At 39.5% G+C, this 22,114-nt stretch overlaps 3 protein-coding genes across 4 annotated transcripts; 2 read left to right on the top strand and 1 right to left on the bottom strand.

Moving 5' to 3' along the window:
- The first annotated feature begins 31 nt into the window (after positions 1–31).
- LOC105230068 (probable serine hydrolase) lies at positions 32–19,108 on the top strand. 2 transcript variants are annotated; one of them, XM_049457416.1, is made up of 2 exons: positions 32–175; positions 18,099–19,108. In XM_049457416.1, exons 1-2 carry the CDS (start codon positions 47–49, stop codon positions 19,071–19,073), a joined length of 1,104 nt encoding a protein of 367 aa, XP_049313373.1. In that variant the 5' UTR covers positions 32–46; the 3' UTR covers positions 19,074–19,108. The 2 variants fall into 2 exon arrangements, with proteins under 2 accessions (XP_049313373.1, XP_011208943.2); XM_011210641.4 differs by lacking the exon at positions 32–175 and adding an exon at positions 15,629–15,787.
- LOC105230069 (39S ribosomal protein L21, mitochondrial) lies at positions 14,405–15,221 on the bottom strand. The gene is made up of 2 exons (XM_011210642.4): positions 15,063–15,221; positions 14,405–15,007 (listed from the first exon to the last, which is right to left on the bottom strand). The coding sequence occupies exons 1-2, from the start codon at positions 15,127–15,129 to the stop codon at positions 14,457–14,459; spliced, it is 618 nt and encodes a 205-aa protein (XP_011208944.2). The 5' UTR covers positions 15,130–15,221; the 3' UTR covers positions 14,405–14,456.
- A 1,155-nt stretch (positions 19,109–20,263) lies between the features above and the next one.
- On the top strand, positions 20,264–21,397 carry LOC105230128 (probable serine hydrolase). Its single transcript, XM_049457792.1, has 2 exons — positions 20,264–20,398; positions 20,471–21,397. The coding sequence occupies exons 1-2, from the start codon at positions 20,381–20,383 to the stop codon at positions 21,395–21,397; spliced, it is 945 nt and encodes a 314-aa protein (XP_049313749.1). The 5' UTR covers positions 20,264–20,380.
- Positions 21,398–22,114: the final 717 nt, after the last annotated feature.

The raw sequence follows: 22,114 nt of genomic DNA, 5'->3' as shown, positions 1-22,114 counted from the left end.
CAAGATAGTATCTCCATTCAATTTTGTGTTTGTAATCAAATTTCTGATGCCGAAACGTTCAGAATGCTGGAAAAGGCCTTCGGTGATAATTGTTTGTCATGAGGAAGTGCTTTTTATTGGTACAAATTATACAAAGACGGTCGAGAACGCGTTGAACCATGTTCGGGACGGAAAGGTAATTTAGGCTTAAGAAAAGTGAAAGCACGATTGGAAGAATGAGAGATGAAAAAGAGGTAGCAATGAGTTGGGATGCGTGAAGTCCCTGCTGGTTCTGATTAGAAAACCTTAAAATTTGTATGCCTGGAGAGAGATGTTATCGATATGCTGGTTGAAGGTCGTTTGACTTCGCTTATTGTCTCGTTGTCTAAGTTATAGTTAGCTGGCGTTCGAGAGTGTGATGCTACGGCTACACACTTTTTGATGTTTGTTTTTGTGGTATCAGGTTGATAGTTTGTCCATATCACGCTAAAGATCATGGGAGGCCTGTTCACTAGTTAAACGTTTGAAGACCTTCAAATCGTCTGCATAAAGCAGATATGCAAGCTGAAAGTTATTACCAATATCGTTTACAAAAATTAAAGATAATTGGTTCTAGGTGTGATGCTTAGGGCACACCTGAGATCACATCATTATATTTCCAAAAAGTTTAGCCAGAGTAGATTGTATGTGCCCAAAAAATATGGTGACATTGTATTTATTTTGAAAATTCTTTATTTATTCTTCCAATTTAATTTCATCCCCTTCATAGTAACTCCTCGATGCAATGCACTTATGCCAACGGATTTTTCAATCTTCGAAACACTGGTTGTAGTCACTTTTCGGGATGGCCTTCAGTTCCGTTTTCGCTGCGGCTTGAATCTCCTCTATCGTATAAAAACGGTGTCCCTGGTGCGGTCTTTTGAGCTTGGTGAACAGCCAGAAGGCGCACGGCGCCAGATCAGCTGAATACGGTGGTTGCAGAACGACATGGGTTCAGTTTTTGGCGAAATGATCACGAATTACGAGGGCAGTATGGGATGGTGCATTATGGTAAAGTAAAAACCAATAATTGTCTTTCCACAATTCCGGCCTTTTTATGCGGATAGCGTTACGCAAACGACACATAACGTTCAAATAATATTCCTTGTTGACTGTTTGACCGGTTGGAAGGAATTCATAATGCACAACACCACGATAATCGAAGAAAACAGTCAACATGACCTTGATTTTTGAACGACTTTGGCGCGGTTTTTTTTGGTCTCGGCTCTAGTTTTGTCGATATTAGCTCGATTGATCGGGTGTTTCGGGGTCGTAAGCATAGATCCAAGTCTCATCGCCAATTATAATGCGTTTCATGACACCCTGGTAGTCGGAAAGCATCGTTTCACACACTTCAAAGCGACGCCTTTTTTCCAAAAAATTCAATGTTTTCGGTGCCAGTCGAGATTTGACGCGCTTGAGGCCCAAAACATCCTTCAAAATGGTATTGGCTGAGCCTTTCGATATGCCGACTTCATCAGCAAGGTCTCTAATTGTTAATCGATGGATTTTCAACACCAAATCTTTGATTTGTTGAACGTGAGCTTCGTCGGTTGAGGTTGATGGTCGCCCTGGACGCTCTTCGTCTTCGACACGTTCACGGCCGGCTTGGAACTCACTATACCACTTGTAAACATTTTTTAGACATAGCCTCATCACCAAAGGCTTTCTGCACCATCCTCAACTTATCCACAGCAGAAAATTGATTCCGTAAACAATTCTTTGCTCAACAAATTTCGACATCGCAAAAAACGAAAAACTCACTTTTAGCAGCTCACAAAACGACACGTATCTCAAACACTAATGAATATTTTGACATGAAATTTGACACAAATGTGACTGACAGTACTACCAACCTAAAAAAAAAAATAATTCTCCAAATCTTTCGACGCGCGCAGTTTAAATTCAAATGTAACCTTATTTGTTGGGCATAGTAGTACCGGGGAGAGAACTTTACTTCTCAATTGCCTACATAGTCCGAAGTAGCACCTATTGTCAAGAGTTATTCTGCGTTGCCTTTCGAGGCTGGCATTGTTATTGGTGTTAATACTGATTCCAAGATAGATAAATACTAAATTATCTACGATTTTGAAGTTGTGACTGTCAGCTGTGACGTGGAAGCTAAGTCGCGAGTGCGACGATTGTTTGTTTGATGACAGGAGATATTTCCTTTTGTCCTCGTTCACTGCCAGACCCATTTGCTTCGCTTCTTTATCCAGGCTGGACAAAGCTAACGGCGCGGATTTTGAGGCCAATGATATCAATATCAACAGCGTACGCCAACACTTGCTTAGACTTATAGAAGATTGTACTCGCTCTCGATTAAGCTTTGCAGCCTCAATTATTTTCTCCAGCAGTAGAAGAAGTTGCACCTTCTTGGTATCGAAGAGGTTTTTCCGATCCTGACAGAGCGTACAACCCTGAGGAGGGTTGGTTCGCCTTCTAACTTTAGCTCGCCTTCAAACGGATTTTTTTTTTGGCTACCCAGAGGATACTTGGTCTAGGCTCGGAAGTCGTGAGCTGCTTGAGCTATACGCCGATTAATTTAGTACATAAAGTTCTTTAAATATAAACTATTTTTATTTTTAAATAATTTTTATAAAAAAAAATCACAAAAAGGCTTATTTTCTGAACCCTTAAAGCTTTCATATTTTCAAAAAAATAGTTTAATTTTATTAAATATTAATAAGTATTTTATATATTACTCATAAAATATCCTTTTATTTGTATGTGTCTTTTTGGTTTCAGGAAATAACAATTTTTCACAAGCACTTCATTGCAGCAAGCAGGTTGGCAATTTTAAAAAATTACAATTATCCCAACAAAGCAACTTTAACGAAATGCAATTTTGCTTAAAGAACAATTCTTTGCTTTTGCTGATTTTCGGCAAACGCCGTTACCGTCGTGTGGACACAAGTAATAATAAATTTCCATCATTTCCAGTCTTTGTATGCCTCAAGTTTCAATTGCAACTGTGCGCTTTCGATCCAAGATAAATGGGTTTTACGCAAGGCCAATCGATTCGATATTCAATATTTGAAGTGGTTGCAGGGGGGCAAAGTAACCAAAGTAACAAATTGGAAAAGAAGGCAAAAATGAACTGACACACATATATAACGGTGCAGCGGCGCTGCACTCTGGGAACAAACATACCATCATACTCATATATATTTTTGTAAGGAGCACCGCATTCACACATACAAATCGATAAGTATGTGCGGTGGCGTGCACGCATGTAAGTTGTATGTATGTATGTTTGTATGTATTATATATGTGTATGTGTGTGTGCTTTTCATATAAATGTGTGCGAAAATGCAGTGAGATTACGCTTGGATTGCGCCAACATTTGCCGCAAGTTCAATTGCCGGAGCGCACTTGCCCAATGATAGATAACCAAGCGGTCAGCTTGCGTTGACAATTCCATTACTGCATTGGCTACTTGTTCGGCTCGCTCATTGTTTTTGTTACGGCTACGCTGTTACGCTCACATTGTGCTTATTTTTCCGTCTCTCATTTGGCCAACCGCTTAATGCTTGCACGATATTTCCCGAAGCGATATTTGATGGAACTTTAACAATGCGAAATCGATCAGCAAAAATGCTCCGTGGGTGAAAGTGCTAAGGGGTGCGCTGCTATTGTTGCATGGTTGTGGTGGCAAATGAACATATGCGTATATTAATGCATGTAGGCTCCGAACTCCATATTCGCTGTTTTTGTACGGCATTAATGTGTTTAATATTAAAGGTTACGCAATATTCGGAAAAAATCGATTTTTTTAACTTAAAAAGTTCACTAACAGCCCACCAAGACAAAACGATAAACCGAGTTTGAGGTATTGTGAAAAAAATTAGCCCTTTGTTAGGATAAACTTTCTATTAATTATATTGCCTTCACGATTTTCCATAATTAGTCGGAGAACGTTCGCCTAGAATGTCTTTTAGAAATTTTATGATTACAAACTGGGAAGTGTAACGTAAGAGGCTCCGACAAACTCTGCAAAAGTTACAGGGCTGCCACGAGTTCATCGTATCCCCAGGTTTTTCAGGACACAAATTTTCAGTATTCTGTGCGGCAGAGTGATTAAAATGTAATGGGGAAACGCATCTGCTCGACGAAATGTGTGTAGGGGAACCCCACACGATGGAGTTCTCTCACTTCTTCTATGGATCCTGATCGTTAATGACTATTTGGTAAAAAGAAAGTTCTGAGTACCGTTTACGAATTGACACAAGTGTCGCCTGGATGTTCGTAATCGACTCAAAATGGGTCCCTTTGACCACCGATTTTGTTTTAGGAAACAAAAAAAGTCACAGGGTGACATGTCGGGCGAATAAGGCGGATGTTGCAACACGGCGATTCCTTTAGAGGCCAAATACTGAGACACGCTGAGGGCGGTGTGGCACGGCGTGTTGTCGTGATGAAGGATCCAGTTACCAGCGATGTCTGGGCGCAGCCTGTTGACTCGTTTTCGCAATCTGTCGAGTACTTGGCAATAGTAGACTTGATTCAAAGTTTTCCCCGGTGGAACGAATTCTTGGTGGGCGATTCCACGGCTATTAAAAAAGGCAATAATTATCGTTTTCACCTTCGACATGCTCATGCGAGCTTTTCTCGGGCGGGGCGCGGAGACAACCATTGTGAGCTTTGGCGTTTGGTTTCCGGGTCGTATTGGAAAAACCAGCTCTCATCGCCTGCAATAACTCGATCAAGCAGCGTGGAATCGTTTTCCACTTGTTCCAAACCGTCTTCTGCGACGGTCATTCGATGCTGCTTTTGCTCCTCAGAAAGGTTCTTTGGAACCATCTTCGCGTACAACTTTTTCATCCCAAAATCGTAGGTTAAAATTTGTCTGACTGTTTCACGGTTCATACTCAGTTCCGAGGCCCACATTCGAACTGTTAAGCGCCGATCTTTACGGATTAATGCGCGAAAACGCTGCGCATTCGCGTCAGTCCGCACCTCCACTGGTCTCCCACTCCGCGCCTCCTCTTCCACGCTTTCACGCCCTCCTTAAACTCTTTGTGCTATCGAAATACCTGGGCACGATTAAGAGCACTATCGCCATACACTCTTACAATTTTAGCGTCCGTTTCCGAAGCTGTTTTGCCCAATCTTGCGCAAAATTTTATCGCGACGCGTTGCTCTTGATTTCCATTTTCGTGAAGAGCACTACAAACACACGTCCACTCAACTTGACACAGCAGGCGAACTAGACAAGCTAGAGCGATGTTACATATGTACATCAATGGAGAGGGCAGGGATGCCGGAAAAAGAGAAAGGAAATTTCAAGGTCACAGGTTTACCACAAGCGCGGTAATAAAATCAGTCTCATTACTTAATTGTCAAACCTCGTATTCAGTCGAATATTATCCAATAATGAATGCCGGGTCTCAAGATGAGTGGTGGTGCTGCGTATAGTGCGCACAGTAGGCCGATTATGTCGACCAAAATTTGAGCGAAGCGCGAGAAACACATTCTTTACAGTGCGTTAATTTTATGTAATAAAGTTGAATGTAAGTCTTTGCATGATGAAATGCCAAACAATACTCAACAAAAATAACAAGACAGCTTGACACGGCTCACGCTCGATCTGTCAAGAAAAGGCTATTGAAAAAATTACCTTTACTTTGATCACCTGTTATTTAATGCTTAGCACTTAGACTAATAATTTAGAGTAGACTTAAGCGTAAGCCGAGTACTTATTTTTTCATTACTATAATTTCAAAGTACCCATAATCAAGTATTTAAAAAACCGAGTTTTGCATTACTTTGAATAAACAATATTTTTACAGTTTTAAGCAACGAATACTATCATCAAAAAAGATTTGTAAATATAAATATGTACAAGTCAACGCTGCGCAAGCAAAAACATATTGAAAACTTCGATACGCTTCAATTCCGTCAGAAAGCAAATGGGAACGCTCTGTTTTTCTTTTTTTCTTCATACTTAATTCGTTGCAATTTTGAACTTTATCGAATGGGAAATTGGCTGTGTGGGATTTTGCTTAACTTTCTGGTTTCTTCGTTTCAAACAATTTTAACTTTACAACTGTTTTTACAGTAGCGCTTGCGAATATGTGTACTTGTGTGTGTGTGTGTATTTATGCACATATTGTACATTTCGAAATTCTTTTGTAGCTACTTGCACAATATCATTTATGCCCCTCCCCGCCGATAAGTGATTTTGGGGCAAAAGAATAAAGTTAAGTCAAACAAGCCAGGACGAAATGATTCGATTCGATAAATGCAATATGCAATGGTCGTATTTACCATTAGAGCACGAAGCGAAGAGCATGCTAAAAGGTGCTGTGATTGCGCTGAGCTCTGGTCCAGTGAGCGCTTGTTAGTCGCTGGTGCCGTTGCGTATGATTCTTTTAGGGAACAATATAATTTATTCAATAAGGGTGACCAAATATGGCGTGAGCGGTGGAGGAGAAAGTAAAATAGAATTCAAAAATATATTTCCATTTATTCTAATGCCGTTCGTTACAATTTAGTTGCGTATACGCAGTGTTTTACTCATAATATGGACCGTCAATTGCAATTAGTAGCATTTTGGAGGGTAAGCAACTTAGTTGCGCTAGCCAAAACTGGTTGCTGCAAATGAAAGAAAAAGAAAGAAAAAGAAAAAAAGGTAACTTCGTCAGCACTGAAGCATTTCTTAGAGTGATGAAGGTACAAAAAATCTTTAACTTGTTTTGGATCGCACAGTTTGTATGGGAGCTATATGCTTTAGTGGACCATCTGCAAATTTTGGACCTTGGACAATAATCTCTGACAAATTTTGTAAAGATATCTTGTCAAATAGAAAGTTTTTCTTGCAAAAACTTAATTTGAATCGATCAGCTTGTATGACAGACGGTTCCAATAAATGAGCAGCTTCTTGGGAGAAAAAGACTTGTCTTCCGGAATTCTCTTTATCACCCCTAAATCTGCTCAAATGCGGTTCAGCGATATAGGTTACCAGGCATTTGAATTTATGACATCAAAATTAGAATTTTATCTCCCTAACCCTCTTCATTTCTTAACCGCAAAGAGCTTAATTCTCTATTCTACGAAATATGATACTTTTAACCATCTGGAGGAGTTCAGACACGATCTCAACGTCGCAGTCAACATTCTATAAGCCACATACATTTTCTTGCTGATAGAACTTGTGGGAAAAGGTAAGGGAACGATGGTCGGCTGGACGGTTTCAAAATTCAAACAAAGAGGTTATAAATTTAGGTACTTAGCTCACAAAAAACCAAGGAAAGTTTAACCGATGTGTTGTTCTGGTGGAAGAGCAGTTTTGTCATCAGTGAACGGGGTCGGTTTTTGGCAATTCGGCATCGAATCGGCTCAATAATTCGGCGTAATAGAGAGTTGAGGTCGTATCCCGGACTTGGGAGGTAATGGCCGATAGGGCAGTCTTTGACTTTTTTGAAGTAGGTTTGTCGGATGAAGTCCATTGTTGCAACTGTTTATGTAACCCAGTAAGAATTATGAGGTCGAAAAGGTAATGACAGATAGCACAGTTTTCGTGTTCTTCGGAGCAGCAAGTCGGATGAAGTCCACTGTTCCGACTGTTGCTTGAGATCTGGCGGCCACCAGCGGAACCGTGCTGCGACGGTCATGAAGTGAAGACACTTTTTCGGATAGCGCTTAAACACTGATGTTACGTTTATTGACCGGCATGAACAACGTGGCATTCATCGCGACTACTCTCTTTCGCCTAATATTCCACTCCAAGACTCGAGCCACGTGGAATGCTGAGATGTCTCTATTAGTTATTTCGTGCTCCTTCAATTGCATGCTGTATATACACTATTTTCGAGAGTGAGCGTCAAAAGTTGGTTTAATGAGCTTCAACGTGACCGTACAGACACACCAAACCGCAGAAATCCTATCTTCCATATAAGCGGGAGATGAGAGGGGGAAATGAAGAATTCCATATACTTTCATGACAGGATGTATATACTAGGCGAGAATAAAATTCTCGTACGGTAGTTATATAGATCCGACAGTTTTTGGTATTGTCTTATCACTACTGGCATGAAAAAAGATCTTTAGTGCGTCAATTCTCGCCAATTGGAGATTCCAAGTGTAGTCAGGTCTTTCTCCCCCTGATATTTTCAACGGGGTGAAAGTCTTCCTCTTCCTCTGCTTCCTCCGGTGGGTACTGCGTCGAATACGACATGACCTAGCCACCGTAGCCAGTGTCTCTTAATTCGCTGAACTACGTCAATGTCGTCGTATAATTCGTACAGCTCATCGTTCTATCGAAAGCGATATTCGTTGCGCAAAGGACCATAAATAGTCCGTAGAACCTTTCTCTCGAAAACTCGTCTCATCAGATGTTGTCATCGTCCATTCCTCTGCACGGGAATGATGAGTAACTTGTAGAGCTTGGTCTTTGTTCGTCGAGAGAACACTTTAGTCGAATCAAATCGTAGAAAATCTTAAAGTAGCTTCAAATAAAACTTTATTTCCTTCTTTGGCTTCACAAGGCCACCCAACTGGTGACCCTTGAAATGTCTAACGTTTCTTACTAATTTAAACACTATCTAAGAATGTATTCTTCATCCAACCGCAGACGCTCACTAAGCATGTGTGTGAATAAGTTGTTGCAGTAAATTTTTGTTGGCATTCAGTACTCAAAAGCAACAACAAATTCTGCTGCCGAAGCCAACATGCTGACACTCCATGCATACAATGTCACTCACTTAGCGTCACTTATGCAATAAGGCAAACAAATCTCATACACGCCGCAGCACAGCATTATTCCTAATAGAAGAAGGGCTTGAAAATGAATGCGTCGGGAGCAGTGAGCCTACTTCTTTACAAGTTTAGGCGCCGCGTCCTGTTGAGACTGGCAAGAAGAGAGCTAGAGAAGAGAGTAGCTGATGGTAGCTACTAGTTTTTGCTCTATTTTTCGGGAAGGCAAACGCTTGGCTTGGTTAGCGCTCGACGGCATTACGGCTAACGTTCATTTTACTTTCATGAAATCCTGTAAAATTTATATTACCATAAATTCCATGCCAATTATGTGCATAGTGCGTTCGTTGCCTCATACAAAGAGCGGCGCATATATCCATACATACTTGCATATATGTATGTGTGTGTGAGTAAGTATGGATGTGTGCGTTTGCAGTGGAAATTGCACGTTGTGAGCATGGACTTGGAAATTACTACATGAATATTCAAATCTAAGTTGGCATTTGCCTTCAGCGTACATATACACATACATATGCATGTATGCGCGCGTGTGTGTTGTGGCACTCGTTTGCGGCAACGGCTCGACGTGTTTGCATAGACAGCAGGATTGTTTTTAGTTATGAAAATATTATTGTTTATCTTCAAAACAAAATGGAATATTTGCTTTCATGCTGCTGCGCATTTTTTTGCTGTTGTTGCTGCTATTATTGTTGCTGAATGTGTTTCACAACCGCAGCTATCAGTCATTTCTATTGCGCTTCTCGCTCGTTGCACTTTCCAAAAAGTTCATGCATTTTGTTTATGTACCCAAAAGTTCACAAACATATTTGTATGTGTGTATGTATGTTTATAGGTATGTTTGTTATGTAACGTTCGGGTCTAACGGTTGTTGTGGCGCGTGTGTGGTTCCGTAAGTCAGTGACTTTTTGATGCGCTAAAATGCCAAGATGTTCGTAACAGTCAGAAAGAAACAGCGGAGTCCCCATAAAGTATATATTTTTTATATACATAGAGTCCATTTAGCTATAGATATGGGTCAGTACTCGTATATATGGGAACTAGTCTCTTAGGCTTAGAGATATCGATCTGAAATTTGACATACGTCCCAAAAAGCTGTTCATTTGGCGGAGTTGCTGATATCAGATCACTGACTACAACCGTGGGTCGGTCTGGGCCGAGAACACGAAACTTCGCCAGTTGCCTGTATCCTTTGCGAGGTCACGCCAGTTGTAGAATCCAGTTGCAGACTGGTCGCTATGTACTTGGTCCTTCCATTGGATGCGTGGGTTCCCTTGCTTCCGCTGTCCGTTCATGGGTCTTGAGTCTAATGAGTCTTTCGCTTGAGCATCATCTTCTATGCGAACGACATGAGCTAATCAGCGCATTCGATGAATTTTTATGTGCTTAACTATATCCATGTCGCCATATAGCTCATACAGTTCCATCTTTTTCGATTATCATTGCTCACGCCGGCTGTTCCAAGAATCCTGTGAGGAAGAGGTCTCTCGAATGCTCCAAGTGCTTTGTTATCTCGGGTAGTCATCGTCCATGTTTCTGCGCTGTATAACAGGATGGGAATAATGAGATAAATCCCTCTTTTTGTTCCTTGAGAGAGAGAGATCTGCTTCTTAATTGCCTTCCGCTCCCAATGTAGCTCCTGTTGGCAAGAATTATTCTGCGCTTGATCTCCAGACTTAGGTTTGGATATTTGTGGAATTTACGCTGGTTCCGAGTCCTAAACCTTTTCAATTTTACAGCTGCCAATAGTGAAGTAGTGCCCAAAATGCGAGGAATCTTTCTATATGGCCTCCAGGTACTTTGTCTTGGCCTCGTTAACCACAAGATCAACTTCTTTTCCTTCTTTTTCTAGGCTTGAAAAGGCTGCGTTGACAGCTCTATTGTTAAGACCTATGATGTCAATATTATCTGCGTATCCCAGTAGCATTGTACTGTTCGAATAGACAGTGCCACTGTGGTTGAGATTAGCGCACGTACTACTTTTGCTAGCTTTATATTGAAAAAGACGTCCGAAAGAAAATCACCTGTCTCAAACCTTGTTTGGTATCGGACGGCTCGGAGAGGTCCTTCCCGATTTTAACGGACCTGAAAGTTGTGCTCAACGTCATTCTGCATAGCCGTATGAGTTCCGCAGACATGGCGTCGAATCCTATCAGCGCTGTCCAAAGCAGCTTTGAAATCGACGAAGATGTGATGGATGGCGACCTGTTTGTCAAGGGTCTTCTCCAGGATTTAACGTATTGTGTAAATCTGGTCTAGGGTAGATTTTTCAGGTCTAAAGCTACACTGATAAGGTTAAATTAGTTGATTTACAATGGGCTTAAGTCTTTCATACAATGCTACCGAAAGAACCTTACATGCGAATGTTCATGCTTTTAGAAAAATTAAAAGAAACCTCTATAAAATCAAGTAAAGTCTTCTCAAGAATACCTTCAACCACTAATTTAAGTTGACCACATAGTTAAAATTTTCGTCAAGCGCAAGTCAAAGTGAAGACCCCCAGATTGGAAGCCGAACCGAATAAGAAGCCTATTCCCGGTCAAAATATGATTCTACAGCATATAATCAGTGCCCGCAAGCTCCCTTGGACTTTCGTTCTTCTCAACTTTCTTCAGTATTTTCAAGAAATATCGAACTGACTTTTCAAGAAATATTTGAACTTATTTCCCCTGCTAAAAGATATAACTACTCAACTAAACTTTTGCAGTTCATATTTTAAAATAATGTAGAGCTTGGTTGTGCTGCTTATGGTCACCTCAATTTTCTTTCGTCGATCTTCAAAAGCAATCCTAGGCATTTTATTTTTGGTGGTTCGAATTCCATAAGCAATTTCAGAAATATGATGATTGATGGATGATATCGTCATTTATTAGTGTTTAAAAAAATAGAGAGGTTTTCTCTAGGGACAATTTTTCACGCGCTCCCGAAAGCACAAAGTTGTAAGGTGGCTGCCGATTGCCAATCAATAGTCAAAATAATTGTGCAGTAATCCTTTTTGAAGTCAAGGGAATGTAAGGTCATACATACCTACGTAGACGTAAAGTAATGTATGTGCCATGCTGTAAGGGAAAATTCTGTGGAATTCGTTTCTCTTTGGTATGTTTTAATTAAAAGAAAATCGTGAAATTGCGAAAGGCGATTAAAGTGCTCTTCTGCTTTCAGCAGCGTAACTTTCTTCACGCATAAGGCGAGTGAGAGCATTGCGTGGGCTCACATTGACCGGAAAACGTTGATTTAATTGAGGTAAAATTTCTCGGATTATTAACTGTCGTGCAATGCGGCGAGACAGTAAATTACACACTGACATACAATATTAATGTGCGTATGTACGTATGTATGTTTGGACACCAATATCCCTAGAAAATTTGATTCCATTTACAAACTTGTTTGTACATACTTTTGTGTGGCTGTTATCGACTTCGTCTTGTTTTGTTCGTTTGGTTAATATATGTAATATATGTATATGTAAGAGTCTCTGGAGCGCATGAGCCTTTGAAGACTATACCAGCTTGAAATATGCTTCACTAGCACAAATATTAGAAGTGAAGATGCTGATAACATGGCAAGTAAAGCAGGTGGAAGAACGATTTGAAGGCAGTAACAGTTGGTAACTGATACTTTATTTTGGCTTCAGTGGTTCTAAAACACTGTTTATATCTTTCGAAATTTGGACATATTCTCAAGGTAAGAAGAGAGGAACACAAAGGCCTTTTAGACAATGAAATGATATTAAAAGTCGAACTTAAAAGACTGTTTAATATCTCATCTTGGCTATAATAAAGTGGAGAGTCATAGTATAATTCATCCCCACGAAATCTTAAACGGAAAGTGCACGGCTTAATATCAGTTCAGTTCATTAACCTGAAATTTCGCACACAGCCTTATCTCAAAATGAAGCTGCACAGTTGTCTGAACTGTAGTTATCTGACCACCATAACATACGAACTGTACTAGGTTACACTTATACTTATCCTGAATCGGCCACGACATATCAAATATATACTCGTAATATGTCCAGCATACAACGAGTCCCGGAATGACTCTAACCACCTCTTTGCATGCCCTGATAACCCTACACATCTGACACCCCTCTCCCTATGGTCCGACCTCGTCGAAATAGCACGTTTCCTGGCCTACCGTTGTATGACCTCGATGACAACATGTCTAATCCTTCCATCCGAACGGGGACTAGATAATCGTTACAACAACAACAACAAAATGCGGTCTTTGTATGGAAGTATTTTTTAGTTAATGAGATATCTTCACGCAGCTTGGCATGGATATTTGTCCAAGGCTACAATTCTGCTAAAAGTTGGTATATCTTACATACAACCGTTTATGCAGATTTTTTAAACTTCGGCTTAAAAATCTCTTGTTCAAAACCCATTTTAGATTCATAGTGTCTTAGGCAAAGTTGTTCAGAATGATCCGTAGAACATTTCCTAAATACGCGATTTTTCCGTTTTTAGCCTGCCTGTAAATCAACCCACTCTAATGTATTTGTATATATTTTATTCAAACTTCGGGGCAAACTTAATATACCCTGTTTATTTTTTAAGAGGAAAAGATTAAATCATCAAATAAGCACGTATGCAACCCATAAATCTTTTCAAATATGAATCTGAACCATTAAATTGTATATAGCAAGTAAAATATTAAAACATTAATATTAAAAAAGCGAGAGTTTAGCATAACAAATTCTTTCAAATGCTATATTCCACTTATAAAAATATACATATGTATGTATGTATGTGTATATACATATAGACATACATATATGTACTTACATATGTATATGCAGTTCATTGAATGGTAATTGTACCTCCCTTCAGTTTTATGATTTCCGCAAAACATGCGCAGAATTTCTGAATAGTTATTAGTGAATCTGGCGGTTCCAAGCAATGACCACTACAAGTTATTAAAGTGGTAAACAGGAATATTTCTTGACGACATGAAGGAATTTCTTTTTATGCGCTCACTTTGAATAAGTAATATTCGAAAAAAATATTAATACATCTATACTAACATATACTTACATACATACATAGATGGAAAATAAAAGTCAATCATTTCCTATATTTAAGTTGCTAAGTCATCTACTTAGACTCCTTCCATTTTTTGTTCAACAACTTGAACACATTACCGTTATTCAACTGCTTATATGAAAACTCTGTACACGCAGTGAGTTCTGCAATATATTTTATTTTCAAAATCGTCACTTCGTATTTAATGGCTGTTGTATTTTGATTTGTATGTGCCAGTTATTTGCCGTCTACCTATTTACCATAACAATGTGTATTAACTCCCCTTGTGGTGAGTTTGTTGAGTGTAGCGAACCTTACCCCTTATTGTGTTTTAACGAAACTATTTTGGTATAAATACACTAAATTTCGGAATGGTCTAAAATCGAAAAATGCGGTAGGTTCACTTAAATTATATCAGCTGAAATGGATTCACTTAACGTTGGATAGCTCATTCTAAATTAAGTAGTAGGCCTCTACATATAAATATTACACACGTGAAGCTCTAATAACTCAAATAAGTTGTGCGAACATCTTAGCCTCAACAAACAAATTTAACAACAACTGATAACACTGGAAAACAAATTTTACCATTTAAATAACGCACACATTTCATATAACTTAGGAACAAGTTAAGTAGTTAAACCATATAACTACTTTATTGGCTGCTACACTTTATGTACAACGGTTGAAAAAATGCAACTAAAATATACGCGGCTCACTGATTACTTGCGCAGGGCCACCTACATTTTGCTCAACTTCAATTGAATTGATGCGAATCATTGTGTTCGGTGAACGTTGGAAGTTGATACGCATGTATTGCTTCCTGCGCTTCTTTTTGAAATGTGTTTTCGTATGCGTTAGGGTTTTCTCAATAATTGTCGCCTTCACGTTCACCAAACCTGCCGGCAGTATTGGCCGACCGATTAAAGTGAAATCCTTAGCACCAGCTAGCAACACTTTTTCCAAACGTATTTCATCGCCAATTGTAGGTGGCCAGTAGCCCTCCACAAGTATTATATCGCCTGCTGTTATTTTAAATTGTTTGCCACACAAATGTACAATAGCAAATAGACGTCCCTCCTTACGTTCATCAAGTTGTTGGTTAACTTTATCGAAAACATCTTGACATTCTTTTTGTTCGAGTTCTGAAGACACTTTTTCACTTTTATTTGCTACAACGGCGGCGTTTACTAAAGTGGGCTTTTGTTGTTGCTGCAGGCGCGGTGCAAGGCTGAGCGCACGAAATGTGTCTGCAATGGAAAATAAATGAAATGTTGCTAATTGCACAACTATTAGTTTACTTACGTGTTAAGTTATTAACGAGGCAAGGCTGCCGAGCCACGGAAAGCAATCCTTTAGCCAAAAACGCCATTATTTTCAATATTCGACTGGGATTCACGAACTATTGCACAAACACTTCATTCTAACCAAAAATAATAAGTCGAATTGACAATCAGCTGTTATTGCGCTGCTGAGTTTGACTGACAGTGAGCGCGATGTGCCATTCACAATAACGTAGTGAAATGAAATATTTGTGGTAGCAAATATTTTATTTGTTTTTTTTTTTCTTATATTGTAAATGAAAACACAAAAATAGACAAATAATTCACTCACTCGTATTGAGTGATTTTTTAATTCAAGTAATAGGCAGTAATGGTCAGGATGTTATTTTTAAATATAATTTTACTGCTATCAATACAGTTATAAATATTAAAATAACCCCTAATGGGTTAATTAGTCAAAAGCTTTGAATTAAACTTTTTCAATTTGCATGTGTGTTTATGTGACTGCACTCTCTATTCTCTCAATATATTACTCTTATCTCACAGAGCTCTCTTAAATACAGACTAGAACTTATGTCTGATTCTCAGTTGAACTTGGTTGGTGTTTTTTGAGTATTCGCTGGATTGCAATTAGTTGTTTGTTACCAACGAAACTTATCGTGTTAGGTTTTATAGTTCTTAAAAGTTAATTTAATCTTCAATTAATTCTTTGACAACCCGTTAATAAAACGGATAGAAGCTGTAATGGTAAGTAAAATATCTAAATGGCAATAAACTGAATACTAAAACATGAACATTATACATGAATAATTATTAACTAGACCTTTTATTGGACTTTAAATTGATGCGGCGCTGACTTAGCGGAGAATGAGAGACAACACATAAAAAAAGCTTTGCCAAAAATGTCAAAATTTTTGGAGAAGAGTCAAAATTTACAAACTTTCGTTAGAAGTTGTAAACTTTGTACTCTTTCTAACGGTTATTTATGACTGACAATTATCGCGACAATTATGGCATTATACTAATAATTTTTTTTTGCAATATTTCTTTATTTATTGCGTCGATAATTTATAAACTCTTAAATTTATTTAAAAACTAGACAAGCTCAAGCAGGTGATTAAGTTGTTTTGGTGATACGCATTGTGTAAAAGCATTTTGTTTGTTTAGGCTAAGTTTATATTTAAAAGCCAATTTAAATTTATAGCTCTTATCTTCATACAAGTTATTATTATTATTACTATTATTATCATTATTATTATTATCAATATTATTATTATTATTATATATATACATATGTTTTCTCCAGATGAGCCTTCTATCTAAATGAATACCAAGGGACACTAAAATATTGTTCGTTTTTACTGCCGGGCACATACATATGTACATATGTATGTATGTATGTACATACATATTTGGTCTTAGCGAAAATAAAACATGCTTACACTATTATACACATTTATAAGCCAGGTGACTAGCCATTCTTCGACAGAACTTAAGTGCTCCGCTAATATTCGTGATGCTATAATTTGCCATTTGTTGCGGCTCACTGAAGCTGTGTCATCCGGAAAATTGATGTCAGTATTAACTGTTGGAAAATATGCTGTATATATGATGTATAGAATCGGGCCTGAAACATTGCCCTGCGATAACCAGCCCCTATCTGTCGTTCAACAGATACGAAATCTCCTACTTTAACCATAAATTATTATGCATTTCTAGGTTCCCTACTCAAAAACACACTGAAACTTCAAATTTGATGGAGAGTGTTTATTATAATTCAAAAGTACATTCTTTGGCATTTATTTTTTGAAGATTATCTCTTTCAAATATTGGCCGCGGCTATGTCTCAGACGGTCCATACGTTGAGTTCAACTTTCGATGACTTGTTCGAGCATTTCGACTGGTAACTGGCAAATGACATGCGTGATGTCTCACTCAAAGTACTGAATCGAAGCGGGTTTGTCCAGATAAACTTTAGACTTTCATATCTCATCAGAAAAAAATCTAACAGTGTGATAACGCACGATTTTCGTGGCTCAGCGAAGTATGCTCTCAATAAATCCATTGATAGATGCGATGTGTGGGAAGTGGCGCCGTCTTTTTGAATCCCAATGGCGCCGATATCACGAGCTTCATTTTTAGGCATCCAATAGTCGGTTCCCATGGCGTGTTAATGGTCGCCATGGACTGTTATGTTCTCACCGGCATAATTTTTGAAGAAATATGGACCAATGATTCCAACGGCCCACAAACCACACCAAACTGTTGTGTTTCTTGATGAAATGGCAGCTCTTGAGGTTGCTCTTCGTCTCAAATGCGGTAATTTTGTTTGCTTACATACCTATTAAAACAGAAATGGGTCTTGTTGCTGAACAAATTTGGCTCGAAACTCTTTGCTGGACTTGGTTTATCGTCGTTTAACAAAAGTGTGTTGCGTCGATCCCTAAAATGTGTTGAGATCCTCTGCTACCTCTCTGATGTCAACACGACTGTTTCTTTAACTTTTCCGTTGTCATCGCCATTACCAGAGGTGGATGGACGACTCGCATGAGAGAAAATTTCGATGACTTCACGACCTTTGAATTTAATCTTGAGTGTATTCCACTTTTCCTACCTTCCTCCATATACCAAATTTTAATTGTCCAATTTTACAGCTATCGGCCGGATATAAAGCCGTTTTGATCGTGTAGACTCCATGGTTTATCTTATATCGAACAGATCAGTCATCGGTACAAAATTAAGTAAACCGGAGGAAGTTGTACACATTTTCGCTAGTTCACAAAAGACGGTTATACGCTCTACAAATAAACCCGCGGTAGATTTTTTTCGAACTTCTAAAGTTTTAAGTATTGACCCCGAAATTGTGTACAGAATTTATATCGAGCTCTTTGTAATTTATAATTCAGATGAGAACAAATTTTAATACAATTCGAAGATATCTTGCGGAATATCGTATCGAGGCTAGTCACTTAAGCAAGTCAAACATACTGTATAAAAGTAGACTAGACTACTAATAATTTTTTCCAAAATAAAAACTAATCACACTTTTCTTATCCAGTTCACAGAGATACAGATCCCGGTACCATGGGGTCACATATCCGGGCTCTGGTATGGCGATCGGTCGATTCAACCGCTCATCGCGCTACATGGTTGGCTCGATAACTCTGGCACCTTCGCTAAATTGGCACCGTTGCTCGTCGAAGCCGCTGGCAGTGTGCTCTGCATCGATCTACCCGGGCATGGTCGCTCTTCGCATCTACCTGCTGGAATACTCTATCATATCGCTGAATTTATACGCGTACTGACACGTATAATGCAATATTATAATTGGTCTAAAATATCGCTGTTGGGCCACTCAATGGGAGGCGGCGTGTGTTTGTACTTTGCTTCCCTCTATCCAAGCAAAGTCGATTTCCTAATTAGCATTGATGTGGTCATAAGACGTATTAACAAACCGAATTTCGCGGTAAAAGCGTTACGCTACACAATGGAAAAGGCGTTGCGCGACAATCAACGCCTCGTCGATGACACATCAAACGAAGAACCACCAAGTTACACGTTTGCTGAATGTGAGCGTCGGCTGTACGAGGCTTCCGGCCGTTCGATTTTGCTGGAAAACTGTAAATACATTTTGGAGCGCAACATAAGCAAATCGCGTATATTTGCCGATAGATATTACTTTTCACGCGACACACGCCTCAAATACATAATGGATCAACAGTCCGTGGAGGCGCTCGGCAAAGCCATGGCTATGCGTATTTGTGCGGCGAAGTTGCCTTATATGGTCTTAAGAGGTGGTGCTTCAAGTAATATCGGTCCAGACTCGTTGAAGATAATCGGTTGGCTAACTGAGGACAATCCGAACTTCGAAACACATCTGATTGCTGACGGCTTACACCATTTCCATCTGAACCAGCCCGAAGCTACAGCGAATTTGATCATACCGTTTTTGAAGCGGTATCGTCCACAGTCGCTTGGCGACGGCGCACAGTCGGATGTTAGCAGTGAGCTGCGGTCAAAGGCTAAATTGTGAACTTGAATTTCGTCTTAATTTATAATTAAAACTTTTAGTTCAATTTGTAAAATGTCTATTAAATGTGTTTAGTGTTTGTTGAAGTGCATACACTGTTGGGAAAAACTATACGACACACTTTGAGTTACATATTGCGTTTATTACTATATGAGTGATTTTAGGATTTTTTAGAGTCTCGTCCCTGAAGCTTGGTTGGTTAGGCCTCAAATATGATTTTTTGCGTTCTATATTCCTCTGCTACCACCGGCGTGTACTGCGTCGAATACTTTCACAGCTGGAGTGTTTTCATCCATTCGGACGACATGACCTAGCAAGCGTAGCTGCTACTTACTTGTCTCAGTCCTTGTCCCGTCCATCGCACTTTTGGGATGGCGGTGATGTCAGCCTCTACTTTTACGATGACATCAAACAGCTGTGCAGTGGCACATTTCTATAATTCTAGTCCTTTAGTAAGCCCTAACCTTCAAAAGACTCGTGTATAAATTTGACAGCTGTCGCATTATTAGGTTGTGAATTATATCACTTTGAGTGAATCAACTTTTGCCATTTCTTTTTTGGGAAAACAATACTGTTGAAGCCAATTTAACAAATTATTTGGTCTCTGTACCAAGGAAATCAATCTTTGAAAAGTAGTTTGAGATCACAAATATTTGAGTATGAGGAAGCTCGGTGCAAAATGGTTGTCGCGTGAGCTCACTTTTGACCAAAAACAGCGACGAGTTGATGGTTTGGATCAGCCTTTGGGGATCTTCAAACACAATAAACCCAAGTTTTCGAATCGATATGTTATAATAAATGAAATATGGCTCCATCATTTCACACCGAAGTCTAATCGACAGTGATTAGAGTGGGCTGCACATGATCAATGCACTCTAAGGCAATGTACCGTATCAGAAATCAATGAAAAATATGACAAAAATCTATGAATTCGGCTTCGAATTGCTTCCGCATCAACCGTATTCTCCAATTCTGGTCCCCAGCGACTATTTTCTGTTCTCTAATAATAACGTGAGTAATACTTTTGCGCAATAGTGTAGGTATCATGCTTCCCCTGTACTTTTGTTTACCTAAGCGAGCCAACAAAATGGTATCAAAGTTCATTAATGTTTATAGTACGAGTGCCAACTTGACCTAAGCTTTAACATATTAAGCTTCTACTAAAGTGTTTCTTTGAAAAATAATCTGTTTGCGTCTAAATTGACGAGAGAATTGTTTAATTTGCGCAAGCGGAGAGCCGTAGACGGTCATGCAACGCGCCGTAGGTAATTCATAGTTGCCGTGCCGTTAGCCTAAAAGAGTGGAACGCAATGACGGAGAAAAGTCGAGTAAGTTGCATTTAGCGCTTCGTCTTCTGGAAGTGAAAAATTTCTCTTAAACATTCATTTTACTTTCTCCAGCCGTTTGAATTGCAAATTCCCATGCCATGGGGTCACATAGCCGGCTGTTGGTATGGCGATCCGCTAGCGCGGCCGCTGCTCGCTTTACACGGTTGGCAAGATAATGCGGGTAGTTTTGCACGCTTGGCGCCGCTTATTGCAGCGCAGCGACCCATTCTGGCGATCGATTTGCCCGGTCATGGACGCTCGTCGCACTTTCCCGCCGGCATGTCGTATCACTTCAACGATTTCCTACGCGTCGTGCATCGCATTGTTCGCCATTACAAGTGGCGTAGCGTATCCCTTCTGGGACATTCACTGGGCGCAGCTTTGAGCTTTTACTATGCCGCACTCTTTCCGAATAATGTCGATATGATCATAGCGATTGATACATTGACCACGCTATACTTCCCGCCGCATATACAGATTGATATGATGACTGTGATGACGGAGAAGTCGCTGAACGAGGAAGATCGCTTGCGTGAGCCAGCGCCGTTGCCACTTTATAGTTATGAGGAATTAACAGATTTGCTCTATCGTGGTTCAGAGCAATCGGTGGAGTTGGAGCATTGTCAGTGTTTGTTGGAGCGTAGTGTTCGGCTCTCGGAGGTCCAATCGGATATGTATTATTTCTCACGTGATACCCGCGTTAAGCTCATGGAAATGGTTTTCACGCCGCCGGAGCTGGTGCTGGCATTGGCTGAACGCTTGCGTAATATTCATTATCTCGTCATTAAAGCTGAGCTCTCGTACCACATAGAGGTGAAAGATTTAAGTGCGGTCTTTCGTATTTTGCGTGCAAATAATCCCACATTCGAGTTCCATGTCATGAAGGGTGAGAAGCATCATGTTCATCTGAATAGTCCCGACAAAGTGGCGGCGTATGTAGTGAATTTTCTACGTATGTATGGCGGAAGGAGGCATAAACCCGCTGAGGCTAAACTATAGTTATAAGTTTTTTTGGAATAATAATAAAAAAGTTATCTTTCGTTCGTTTTGATTTCGGAGGTTTTACTGGTAATGAGTTGAGTTGTAAGAGGCTTTGTAGGTTAAGACGACTTAGCTGAGTTCAGACTTTTATCCAATGTTTTCAAATTATTATATGTCAAAAGTGGGGGACATAGTTAACGTAGTAATAGGAAATTTTAATATGCATATAGGTTTGGTTAGGGTAGGTTAATCTGGCTTTCGAAATAGCAAAGACCCTTAAAAGGCTGCCTTATGCCCAACTGTAGATGGTATATTACCGCAATAACTCTATCGTTCATTTTCGAGCCATCCGCATACTTTTACGTCAATCATCTTTGTCTATGTTTACTTTGAACCTTCTTTCCCAGTTGAAAAGTGGAATCATGTAGTCGGTGTTTGCCAAAATCCCACCGAGCTATGCCCGAAGGTTCTATATGTAAATTCTCCTGCAGCCAGTAGTCGTCCCGCCGATTTTGATGCCTGGTCTATAGGTGGAAGGTTTAGTACAAGTTCAAGAGCCGCCGTTGGAGTTGTTCTTAAAGTTCCCATTATATATACAATATATGCATATAAGCATCAGTTATAACCGCCGATTTGAGAGGCATTTTCTCTCATAAAATCAAAAATTATTCTGAAAGTGAAACTGGGAATACGTAGCGACTACAAAAATAGTTCGCATGCAACAATTTTCCCTTC

This window comes from Bactrocera dorsalis, chromosome 5 (assembly GCF_023373825.1).
Source record: "Bactrocera dorsalis isolate Fly_Bdor chromosome 5, ASM2337382v1, whole genome shotgun sequence".
In the NCBI taxonomy this organism is placed as follows: Eukaryota; Metazoa; Arthropoda; class Insecta; order Diptera; family Tephritidae; genus Bactrocera; species Bactrocera dorsalis.
The sequence above is the reverse complement of the archived record's forward strand: the minus strand, read 5'-3'. Positions and strand labels throughout refer to the sequence as shown.

Coding starts and splice junctions, on each gene's coding strand:
- LOC105230068 (XM_049457416.1), top strand. CDS start 47: ATGCCGAAACGTTCAGAATGCTGGAAAAGGCCTTCGGTGATAATTGTT. Junction 176..18,098: donor ACCATGTTCGGGACGGAAAG/GTAATTTAGGCT, acceptor TTTCTTATCCAG/TTCACAGAGATACAGATCCC.
- LOC105230069 (XM_011210642.4), bottom strand. CDS start 15,129: ATGGCGTTTTTGGCTAAAGGATTGCTTTCCGTGGCTCGGCAGCCTTGC. Junction 15,008..15,062: donor CCTCGTTAATAACTTAACAC/GTAAGTAAACTA, acceptor TTTCCATTGCAG/ACACATTTCGTGCGCTCAGC.